Raw genomic sequence first — 11,877 nt, forward strand, 5'->3', positions numbered from 1 at the left:
GGCAGAGGGCCCTGGAGTCAAAGGGCAGTAAAACACAGCAGACCTTTCCTGACCTCTGCACAGACTTCCTTCCGTCAGCTTTGCCCTGGGCTCTCCTTTAGCGACTCACTACAACAGCAAAACATGAAGCTTTTAAGAAAAAAGTGCCTTAAAGGGCCCTTGATACGGAGGCTGTCCCTTCAGATAACGAGCCTTTCTCTGTTCTAGCAGGAACCCCATGGCGTTCAGTTAGTAAGAGAAGGACAGGGCTGGTGTGAGGATGATACTGAGGAATAGGAATTAAAAAGTTTGTAAAGGCAGCATGGTGGAGAGGTGGTTAGCATTGCTGTCTTGCTGCACTGGGACAGTTATTTATCATATCACTGTTACGCCTATGCTGGCAGTTCTTTAAGTTCGAGAAGTTTGAAGTGGTTAAAACAAAACTGATCTCATGATGCCATCTCCCTGCAGCCAGGTTTCATTCTGAGGTGCACAACAGTGCCACAAAAGAAGGAGAGTGGCCCCACCATGCAGAAGAAGGCATTAAAACACACACAGCTGCTGAGGTTACCTCGCACAACATTAAAGCCACTCATTGCCTTTGAAAACAGGCATCAATGGCAGCTTTGAAAAGGCTGTTTTACCTGAAATGCACAAGTCCGAAATCAGGTTAGGGCATGAAGGTGTCCTGCCTAGTGTCCTCTTTCAGCTTCCCAGTCTGGAAATGAGATTTGATCTAATGTGTTGGGGCTGCAGTGCATGCAGATCAATTGCAGTGCTTTCCCTTAATGGCTTTAATTTTCCTTTTAGATAGCAGAGCTGGAGGGTTAATTAATCTCCACTGCTAATAACAATAAGCAATTAGAGGCTTGATCCTTGCCAGTCTTTGGCAGGTCCAGGGAGTAACTTCGTCCAGCAATCAGTGTCGAGCAGGGGTGGTTAGGATTGCAAAGTTTTCTCTGGCATTCCTCGAGCCCCGTGTTAATTCCCTGAATGGTGTGGAATGCGAGAACAAAGCTGTCACCTCTGGTAATGAGAAATAAATTCAAACGACCTCGTAGTTCATGTACAGAGCCTTGGTAGAATGGAATCCGTTTTATAGTCTTTGCTGTGATAAACAATACGCATTTTTCCAAAGCATTCTGCAGTGCCTTATGCACAGCCGTTCCTTATAGACTAAGACTTGTACCTCAGTAATCTTAAAGCAATTTCAGTTCAGTTAAGGAATCTCATCGGTTTTCAGTACAAGCCCCCTTCCAAGCTGACTAATGCATTGATTGTATCGTCCATTTTCCTAATACTTTTTAAAATGATCTTGCAGTCTTTTGCAATGACCTGCACATCAAACACAATCACACACATAGCGATAATTAGCAGCAGCGTTTATGCTTCTTATACTGCAAATACTAGGACTTGCTGTCAGTGTGTCTTCCATAAAGCCTTTGTACTGTGTTCCTGCCACAGGGAAGCAATGTGTGCAGGTTTATATGCAGGGAAGGCTATTTTTAGAAAGCTGACAGCAGTAAAAGAGATATAAAAAGCAAGAGATAAAAACAACATGCTCTCCTGTTGTTGATTTGTCCTTCTATTTATATCTCCCCATGAATCCTTGGTGGTCACTTATAAGTTATATTATGACAGCCTGCTCTTAAACCTATTGTGTTCCCATATCACGCATAAATCCTTTTTTATACGCAGACGTGTAATAAAACCATTGAAATCCTATACAAGCCTTTATTTAATTCTCTTCATGGCTGCTTTCCTCTGAAATTAATGAAACTGGCATTCACAGTCCTGATCATTATCAGCGGGGGTAATACGATCCACGAAATCCTGGAGAAGGGGCTCTCAAGTCATAAAGACATTGCAACATGTGTGCCTTTTAGAAGACAGGGGTAAACTAAAAGTATCTGGAAAAAAAAAGCAGTTGTGTTGTTTCTAGATCATAGTGGTGTTGGCTACCAATCCCTCCTGCTTCATGCCATACGTCTTGCATCCAAATATTATATGTGAATATTCTCCCAGTAAAGTGAGTCACAGGGACAGCCTGGTCTTGGATCTCTCTTATAAACCATGCTGGATGCTGCACACAGCCCCTGGCAAGAGCAGGGATGTGAGTTCTGGTGCTGTGCTGTGCTGTGTCAGGACCACACAGGGCCTGAAGCAGCTGGATCATAAATGCTTTTTGAAAGTTGAGGTTATTTACAAAAAACATTATTGCTACCCTCTTTTAAAATAGTCACTTTAGTAATGCTATCTGTCATGTATCACCAGTGTGAGTTAAAGTAATAAGAGTTCAATTGAAAACTCTACTGTAAGGGCTCTAACACTGCTTTATTGTGCTTTCATTGTACAAGTTTCATAGATGGCATCACAGACGTTTTCTCTTGAAACACACACTTCATGCCAGAGCTCATAGTTTAGTGTTTGACTTTTTTTTGCGGTGTCAACTTCAAACATGTGCAAATGGTGGAGTGATAGAGGTGACACCGCAAGTGGCGATGGACAGAGAAAAAGATTTTGTGCTGCTCTTGCAAGAAATCTGAGGAAAGGTTGCTAAACAGTGCCCCCAGCTGTTCAGTAATCGAATTACACCCCCCCTCCATTCCCGATGAGGTCTAGTTTTTGCAAAACATGTTTAAGAAAGGGGAAGTTGAAGAAAGCAGATAAACACTAACAATATTAGTATTGCTTGGGCTCTAATACTGTTTGTTCCCCAAATATTGGAGACAGCTTTGGAAACTCACACTATAAGAATAGTTTTTCCTTTAGATTGTATTTTGATACCCTGAAAATGAGAATTCCTTTCCTGTTCTGTGAAGGAATGATAATTAGTACGTTTAGATGGGTTTGCAGTATGTAAGTGGAACTTACACACATATAAATCACATGGTGCTGAGTTTTTATAAATACAGGAATTTGAAAAGATAAATGAAATAAAAGTGGTGAATGTACAGTACTTTGTAAAGTGTATTTTAAGATAAATGACATTCATTCATTGTATATGTGAAAATCGAATATATCTGGAACAAGTAAAGGTTAATTCCATTCTAAAAACAGACAGGAGAAACAACGTCTCAGCTGTAGAGCCTTCTTCCCAGTGTGGCATCAACCTTTACTGTAGCCTTGCAGGCAGCACAGGCTGATACAGCTCCCCACCTGAACTGATACAGTATATCTCACTTTTAATCCACCCATAACAGCCCTAATTCTTTATCATCTTTATCACCATGCTCAACATTCACCGGTGAATGTGAAGAGTTTATTAAAGTGACTTAATATTACATGCCGGATGACTGAAATGTGACAGCCATCTCCCTTTCGGTTCTCAGATAAATGCAACAATCTCTTCTTTCCAGATTTTAGTGCCGTCACCGTTTCTCATTGTCTTTCAGAGGAAAATTTTAGAAAGGATAAGTGAACTGTAGCGAGGTATTGTGGGCTGATCTCATGCAACGTTAGTGGGGCGGCAGTACAGTAGTTCCCACCCTGTCAAGGGCGTAAAACAGAAAGGTCAGCCTCACTGTGCAAGTCATTTCAGAAACAGGTTCGCTGTAATAGGAAGACCACCTTATCGGCTTTCGATCAGTAATGGTCTGCTGCCCTTCTGCAGAGTTTCTGTTTCTGTAAACCTTTTAATATTTTGAATAGAAAGATCTCTGGCTCTTTAAGAATTCCATTGAGAAGGGTTCTATAGAAGGTGTTGTCACTGAACTTGTGAGGCATATGAATCCTTTCAGTAGACAAGCCGACACAAGCAGTGTGACCTATCTCAGTACATTGAGGTTTTCCCACCAGAGAGGCAGAACGTAGTGCTTGCTTTAAAAAGCGCTGAAAATGTACAAAAGATTGATGAAGTTTGGGCAAAATAAAAAAGAATAAGACTGTGGTTTTTTAATTCACTCTGTACTGTGAAAAACTGTTATTCTACTACTGTTATTTAAAGCATTCATATAATAGAAATGGATTATTTTAAACTATTTTCTAAACTGTTTGATTGTTTCTATTTTATTAGGAATGTTTTACATCAGGTTATATCCCAGATGAACTCAATTTGGCCCCCAGGGTCACGGGGAAGCCAGATCCTATCCCGGTCAGCTGAAATGCAAAGTTGGTTTCTAAAATACAAAGGTCTTTAGGACACAGCACTTGGGACATTTTATTAATTTATTTACCTTCCGATGAGCGCTTCAAAATATATCTGTTTGTTGGCATTCGTATCATTTTTTTTTTTCAGAATTCAAGATGCAATATTTTAACACATAATAAGCATCCTCTCCAAATCAAAAGAGTAAATATTTGGAAAAATCTAATCTTTACAGTTTAGTAAAGGAGTGGATTTTTTCTGCCAGACTAGGAGTTTCATTTTTGTTTTGAACGATTAAAACTTTGCAGTGGATCAGAAGTACGGTGCATAGCAGTAAAATAGAACTCTAACAATGGGTCAATTAAAAGGTTGTCGTTTTTTTATCTGTACGTTGTTCTGCGGTCAGGGGTGAGATGGGTGTTAGTGTGAACTAACTGGCTCTTCCTTCATCTCCAGACAGGAAGAGACGGGAGAGTGCAGGACGTGTTCCGGAGGAGACGGAAGTGTCTCTCAGGACGGGATCCTACCTGGGAGGCTGGAAGGTACCTCCAGCTATATCACCATTGTTTGCATCTCTGTGGCACTTTTTTTACCCTGAAAGATCCCATAACACCTCCGGTGCAGTACAGGATGGGAGCTGCTTGCTCTCTCGCTGAAGAGTGGCCCCCCATCTGGGGCCCCGAGGTTTCAGCCATCGCACCTCCTCCAGCAGGACCCTTAGTTATTCCCAGGAGGTCTCCCATCCAGATGCTGACCAGGCTCACACCTGTTGAGCTCCAGTGGGGCTGCCAGCTCTGCGCTGCAGGGTGATATGGCTGCCAGCTTATGGAAAGCCTGGTTTTACTCCCCTGCACTTCCGAAGTGTCCCCCTAGCAGTCATTTCATTTTACTGTTTATCATTGTGCATCATTGACGCCTCCAGAACCTCACAAAAACATATTCTGCTGGTCGTGCATTGCCTGCAAAACCAGTTACCTGTCTCTACCACTCGGTTCCCCTCTGGAGAAGGCAAAGCAGGCAACAGCCCCCCCTGTGCTGTAACGTCTGGTGTGTGTGTCTGTGGTAAACTGCTCAAGCTGGGTCTCAGATGGAAGCTGCGTGTGTCCTGAGAGGAAAACACTGACACGGCAGTGCTCTGTCTGCTCTCGCCAGGTGGCGCTGTGGGTGCTGGCCTCTCTGCTGACCCTTGTGGACGGGCTTCTTCCCGGGGAGAGCCTGCGGGCTGAGCCCAGCCCCGAGCCGGAGTCGGTGCTGGGGAAGGCAGTGTGGATCCCGCCGGACAACCTGGAGGTGGAGGAGCCCAGAGAGGGCGGAGAGGCACATTCGTCCTGGGGAGGCCTGTTCGGTGAGTCCCCAGAGAGAGGTGCTGAGAAACCAGCGTGACTTAACATGGCCCACGGTAAACTTTGTAGTAAACACTCAGTGAGCTTATCTGTGACTTTCACTTGTGCAGTGCCTGTTGAAAATATGATTTTGGTCAACGGGAAGCTGAACATATCTTCTTCCTAAGAGGGCGCTGGTAATCTCTCCGCAGTTTTCGTTTAAGGTTTGGCGATCCTCATTTGGAAGTAACAAATAATTTTCAACTGCACACAGGTGAAGCAACATTTGGAGTCAATCTTAATAAATTCAGTTCAGACCAGGGACTTTTTAAGTATTTTCTTCCCTCAGATTTAAGACAGAAATATTTAACAGTTCTATTTTTGTTTACAAATGGAGCATCTGTGTTTTAATGCTGTTTTACTTTTCTTTTGGCCATGAGAACATCTTTGAAATAATAATTTAATGCACATGTGCTAACCAAGCCTTTCTGGGAAAAAGATTTTTGTGACTGACTAGCAGGCTCAGAAAGAGCAGTAAAGTTTGCAAAGTCAGTAATACATACAGTTGGATTACAAATCGTGAACATCCCAAAAGATCCTCCCACGGTCTAACGAGATATAGTATAGCTTACAAATGGTCTCAGGCGCTGGATGCATAGCATTGTTTTATGAAATTATGTTGAATCTTTCAAGAAATCAACCTGCAAGTTTGAACACAATGAACCACATGCCATGAAGTTGCTCACACGGTAGGTTTCCTAATTCCGTTGGCCTCAGGAGCAATATTTGTGAATGCCTCTCGCCTCTGTGGAGTTTAAATAGCATCCACAGGCGCATGAAAGGACATGTGCACAAGGTTTCTCTGGTCCAGAAATTCTGTAAGAAAAGCAGTGATCCACCCTTTCACATGAATTCACATTCAGGGAAAAATGTGAGCAGAGAAGGATTGAGCCTGCCCCTGGTTTAGCTGCTCAAGGAAACCTTGCTTGTTTCAGAAAGAGCCTATGAAGGAAGCAGTGAGAACACAACCGAGCACTTCTAACCGGTTTTTATGATCTTGCAATTCGGCTTGTTTCAGGCTTTAAGGAGTTATCTCCACTGAAACAGCACAGCTTTAATTAACGAACAAAGCCACACTGTGCTTCTCTTCACTTTAGCTAAAGCACTCTCTCCCTTGATGTCAGTAAAAGACCGCATGCTCTGGGAGTACGATAAGTAATGTGTTACTGATAATTCAGTCATTATTTGAACAAACCCTAAAGGCTTTTCTTTCCAATCTATTAACTTGTTGAATTGAAATATTCCCATGACTTGTTTCCCCCCCCCCACTTTGGTAGCAACCACGAGACTGCAGCGGTCCAATTTTCGTGGATAAACTGTAACGGGTAACTCTGGGAAGCAGAGCCCACTAGTGGGGGGGTGTAGTTTATCGGGTAGGGCTGAGGAGCTGTTACAGGAGGGTCACGGGTGAGAACTGCTGCTGCGGACCCAGCATGTCCAAGGGGTTTTGTCTCGATTCCTTCTTTCAACCCAGCTGTAAGGTAGGTGACGGCATCGCTGGGGTTACCCTGCGCTGCTTCTTGGCTGACGCAGTCGCTGTTTAGGGGAAACATTCCTTTAGTAAGACAGAGGACAGTTACAGACCGTGTCCTCTCCCCGTCTTCCCACAGCTCACCCGGCTCTTGCCGAAGACGTGGCGCTCCATCGGGGCCGGTGGGATCGCTCTCCCCCGGGCTCAGCGCGGCCCGGCCGGCCCAGGAAGGGAGGGAAGAAGTCCAAAAGGGACTGCCGAGTGCGGATCAAGAACCTGCGCGTCCGCGACCTGGGGCTGGGCTACGAGTCCGACGAGATCGTCCGCTTCAAGTACTGCGCCGGCGACTGCCAGCGCGCGCGCAGCGACCACGACCTGGTGCTCGCCGCGCTGGTCCGGCAGGGGGTCATCAAGGCCCGGGAGGGCGTCTCCGCCCACCCCTGCTGCCGGCCCACGCGCTACGAGACCGTGTCCTTCATGGACGTGGAGAACAGCTGGCGGACGGTGGAGCGGCTCTCCGCCGCGGAGTGCAGCTGCGTGGGCTGAGAGGCCCGGGCCTTCGCGGGGTTTGAGCGCAGAAGGAGGAGGAGGAGGAGCGGCGCGGCTTTATCGGAACTCCAGCTGGAGGAGGAGACGACACCGGCAGGAGGGGAGGACTGGGGTTGACTCGGGAGACGGGCACCTGCTGCACACCAGCACTTCAAAGTCTGGAGGAGGACAGGAGGGGGGCAGGCCTGCATTTTCGGTTTCAGGAAAGCTCCCGGTGCCCTCCGCCTTCTGTGCAGAAGGGAGGGCGCAGCAGACTAAGCAACAGGGCCCGAGCCTCGATTGACGGCCTTTTCTTCCAGACGCTTTTAATCTGGGAGGTGGAACGCGTGAGCCCAGATTCTCCATCCGAAGAGTCGGGACTGAGCTGCGCTGGCCTGATGGAGGCGAGAGATGGAGATTCCGATATGTAAGGACTCTTCCAGCCATGTGTTCACTAGAAACAGTCCCAGGAGTAAGAAATGCCTTAATCAGAAAAGTGGAATTGCACCAACCTGCTCTCCCAGAGCACGCAGTCAGAGATTTGTAAATTGGAGCAAGGGAACGCAGCTCAGATCATGCAGTTCTCTTCTTTATTCCTCTGTACTGTGCCCTCGGGAGAGAAAACTATGGATATTGAGAGGGTTTCCCTTCCTTTTTTGGGGGATTACTGGGACCAGAACCAACAGGATCCGGAGGTGACGGAAATGGAAAGGATTGGGGCCGGATCAGTGGAATGAACTCAATCAGAACGACAGCTTCTCTTTTCACATTGCTTAGGCATAAGGACTGTGCAGGCAAAATTGAAAGCTGGGTCGACTACAGTCAAAAAAGACATTGAAACAAGCTGGGCGTTAACTCTGAGAACGGAAGCATCTCTTGTCATTAATTGTTCCAGACAGCACCCTAATTACTAGTCCAGTAAGCAGGATTTACTCTGTTAGAATTGCAATACACAGGAATCTATTTGTATTGAACTGTGAGACAGTTTAGTGTTGCTAGCCAGAGAAAACAAAGAGTGAAAGGATATTTCCTGTCAAGCTGCAGTGTATCTCTAACGAAGAGAACATTTCTTGATAACGCATCACAGGCTCTGTGAGGTGACGTTGCTTTTGCTATTTAAGATAATAAGATGATGTATATTCTTTGTCCATTTTATAAAAAATGAGTATAGGGTCACGTCATATAGAGACCACAATAATGGGAAGTTTCCACTGGGACATAGGTGTCCCAAAGGGGACATGTGGACAAGAACTCCACATGGGTGACCACCATCTTTTATTATTGTGAAACCATATTGAGTTATGGGTATTGGCATGAAATGAGCAAAAAAAGCTTGTACTACAAATTTACTTATCACATAATGCCTGAGAGACAGGCAAGAGGAAATGAATTTCACTGTCAGCTTGGTCATGACATATTGCTTTAGAATTTCCTTTTTCACATCTGTGGGCCAGATACACATTTGTAAAGCAGGTGAGTCTCATTTTAACAAAATTACATAAATCTGGAGATGAGTCTCCATTTGTAAGAGAAAGAACCTGGCAAAAGATAATAGTTACTCAGTGTTTTGAGAAAGATTAGGTGCTCCCAGTGACAAGCCGTAACCCAGTTCAGTGCAACTCTACATTGCACAAGTGAAGGGCAAATCATGCTTAACTAAGGTGAAGATGTAGAATGGGTGTAATAAGTTGCCATTTTATATATGTCTGCTTACTGGGCAAGGCTAGAAAAAGCTCCATTCCTAAAATCACCTTGCCAAAGAAAATTGTAGTTTTTCTAAACTCCTTGTCCCTCACCACAACTTGAAGACTCTGTCTCTTCCAAGACCTGGGACCTAAGACCTTTGCCTCATATAAAACAAAGCATCAGGGTCTGCCACACGTCTCTGAGGGTGACTCAAAACACACCGTAAGTGTGCTTCTTTAAACTCAGGGCCATCCTAGTCAGCCATCTTAGAATGCTTAGCTTTCTGCGTACTGTAGTTCCCATAAGCTTCTGCTGTACCTCCAGTAACACGCTTTCTCCAGGCAAGGTCGTTAACTCTCTCAAGACCTTTGACCTCAAGGCCTTCTGACATTTTCCTTGGCTTTCATTCCTGTCAGAGTGGTCAGCTCTGATTTTGTGGTGTTGGAAAGCAGCTTGGGCTCTGTAAAGAGGTTACTTTGAAAAAGGAAATATCTCGGATGGCATTTTCAAGACATTGATTGTAGGATTCTATCCAAACTGTACGTCATCAAAGGCAAAGTGAAGAGACTGTATGACAGAGACCTAGATCTGTGAGCACAGACAATGAGGTGTGTGCCCAGAGCACGTAAGTTTATGGTGGAATTTTTTTTATCAGGCTAGGTTTCATTGATTCCCAAAAATGTAAATCTCTTTTCAGGGTTACTTAATAAGTTACATTTTTTCAAAAGAACATAACATTTTTTTTGCTGTTTGATGTATACAGTGTGTATATATTTATTAAACATAGTTTCTATTTTGTTAAGAGAACGATTAGTTGCTTAATTGTTGTTTTGTAAAAACATTAGTTTTTCTAATATTTATGGCTGTTAACAGAGCTTTTCTAGTGTTGCAGATCTTTCTTCATTTATATATTAGTGTGGCAATGCTTTATTTTGCTCAAAGGAAGAGCAGATTCTTAACCATGTTGTTTTTCTTTTGCCTTCTGTACAGTAAGTATAGCTTTCAGGACCATAAACAATATGCCACTGCTAGTCATGTAAAAGCCATTCAGATTGCTTTACAGTACCTCATAAGATATAACGACTGAAATGTGGTAGAACATTTCCATACCAGTGAAGGCCTTAATTTCCTATGTTTATTTTGCCTATTTAAAAGTTGAAGCAGGAGGAGGGATGTAGGAAAAAGGGGAAACAATATTAAAATGTTTTCATTTTTTAAAGGGTAGAGTTTTGGCATTATTAAATGGGAATCAAGGAGTCAGGGTGCATCAGAAATGGGTTTGAAATGAACCTGGGGTTTCAGATTTAACCCACACATGCTAAGCACAGCATCCAGTCCAGTAGAATTCATCTCAGCTCTCGACATGTTTTCATGCTGAAATGTTATATCATAGAAAGTATATTAAATATTACATGTTGGAAGAGCAGTTCTTGTTGATAGAAATGCTGATAACGTATTTAGCAAAAACGATCCATCGTATTTGCGTTTGACTGTTTTCTCTGGAGCAGCATTGTAGTGTTTCTTCCATAGAGCAATGTCAGGATCAGAGCATTTTTCATCGACCTTAACTTTTAACATTACCGGTTACATACAGTTTGCTTTTTTCTTCCTTCGTTGAAAAGGAACTGGAAGGAGAAGTTTTCTGCTCGGTTCAAGTTGCTCTTCTTCTGCACCGACTCACGGCTGCATCACAGAAGTTGTTCTTTGAAAGTTTCCGGTTTCACCGGCGATATACTACCAACCCTCGGTCTTGTCTTGTGTTCCTCAGGACTGGGATGTCTGGTCCTTGTTTCCAGTGAAACCGTTGTTATCTGCTAGTTCGTGGTTAGAAAATGTACTAGATTGTCAAAGGTTTTATGATCCACTAACCTGTTGTGTTTCGTATGGTTATTGATTTTTCAGTAAAAAAAAGAAAAACAGAGCAATTAAAATTCCTATTTTCTGTTTACTGTGAGCACCTCTCGGGTTTAGAACGAAAGAATGATAATCTTTTGTTCCGTATGACTGTGTTGTAGTTGGTGCTCCTCTTTGCATCCTGTCCATGGTATCTCCAGAGGCCTGGATGCTGTACTGTTATTTTTTTCTTTGGCTGGATGAGGCAAGGTCTCTTTCCCCTTCCTGGAGTGTCCTCTTCTGTCCTTGACCGCGCAGGTCAGGCTGCAGTTTTCAGCTCATGCTGTTGAAGCTGGGGTGCTGTCCTCTGAAACCTTTCAATGAGAACAAATGGACACAACTGGATGCCTCCAGCCTCAAAGAAATGTAATTCTTGGCTGACACGCCGAAATGGCATCTTTTTGCTTGGGATTGCAGTAAAATTGCATTTAGACATGAAATGGCAACGCGCTGAATTGGGAACTGCCAAGAGCTCCGTATCTTCGGTAGCGATCTGTACAGCAGATGGGTTTCTTTGTTTCATGGCTGTTATACTTTTTGGGGTCCCTGTCTTAATAACGCAAAACATTCAAGACATATCGGAAAAATGAGTGGAATGTCTTATTTTACGGCTGTCAGTTCGTTTAGGGTGCTCAGGAAATAGTGTCACGTCTCTTTACGAATGAGTAGTGCAGTAGTGTGGTCCCGCATGTACAGTGAGAATCGCAGTGCTACTCTGTAAATCTCCAAGGTCAAGATAAAGCATTAGGATGTCCACGACATTGTCAGTAAGGCCTGGCATTTCCTCTACTCCTGTTAATAAACAGTATTATAAATAATAAAACTCAAAAAGCACAAAATCTGTTTCCTTT

General features: G+C 43.9%; 1 protein-coding gene across 1 annotated transcript in view; it reads left to right on the forward strand.

Moving 5' to 3' along the window:
• artn (artemin) overlaps positions 1 to 7,465 on the forward strand; it is a 28,530-nt gene extending 21,065 nt beyond the window's left edge. The window contains exons 6-8 of the mRNA XM_088927178.1: positions 4,523 to 4,608; positions 5,219 to 5,411; positions 7,059 to 7,465. Of these exons, the coding sequence (XP_088783304.1) occupies positions 4,523 to 4,608; positions 5,219 to 5,411; positions 7,059 to 7,465 (686 nt within the window). The remainder of the gene's footprint in view (positions 1 to 4,522; positions 4,609 to 5,218; positions 5,412 to 7,058) is intronic.
• The last annotated feature ends 4,412 nt before the right edge of the window (positions 7,466 to 11,877 follow it).

This window comes from Atractosteus spatula, chromosome 11 (assembly GCF_055471065.1).
Source record: "Atractosteus spatula isolate fAtrSpa1 chromosome 11, fAtrSpa1.hap1, whole genome shotgun sequence".
In the NCBI taxonomy this organism is placed as follows: domain Eukaryota; kingdom Metazoa; phylum Chordata; class Actinopteri; order Semionotiformes; family Lepisosteidae; genus Atractosteus; species Atractosteus spatula.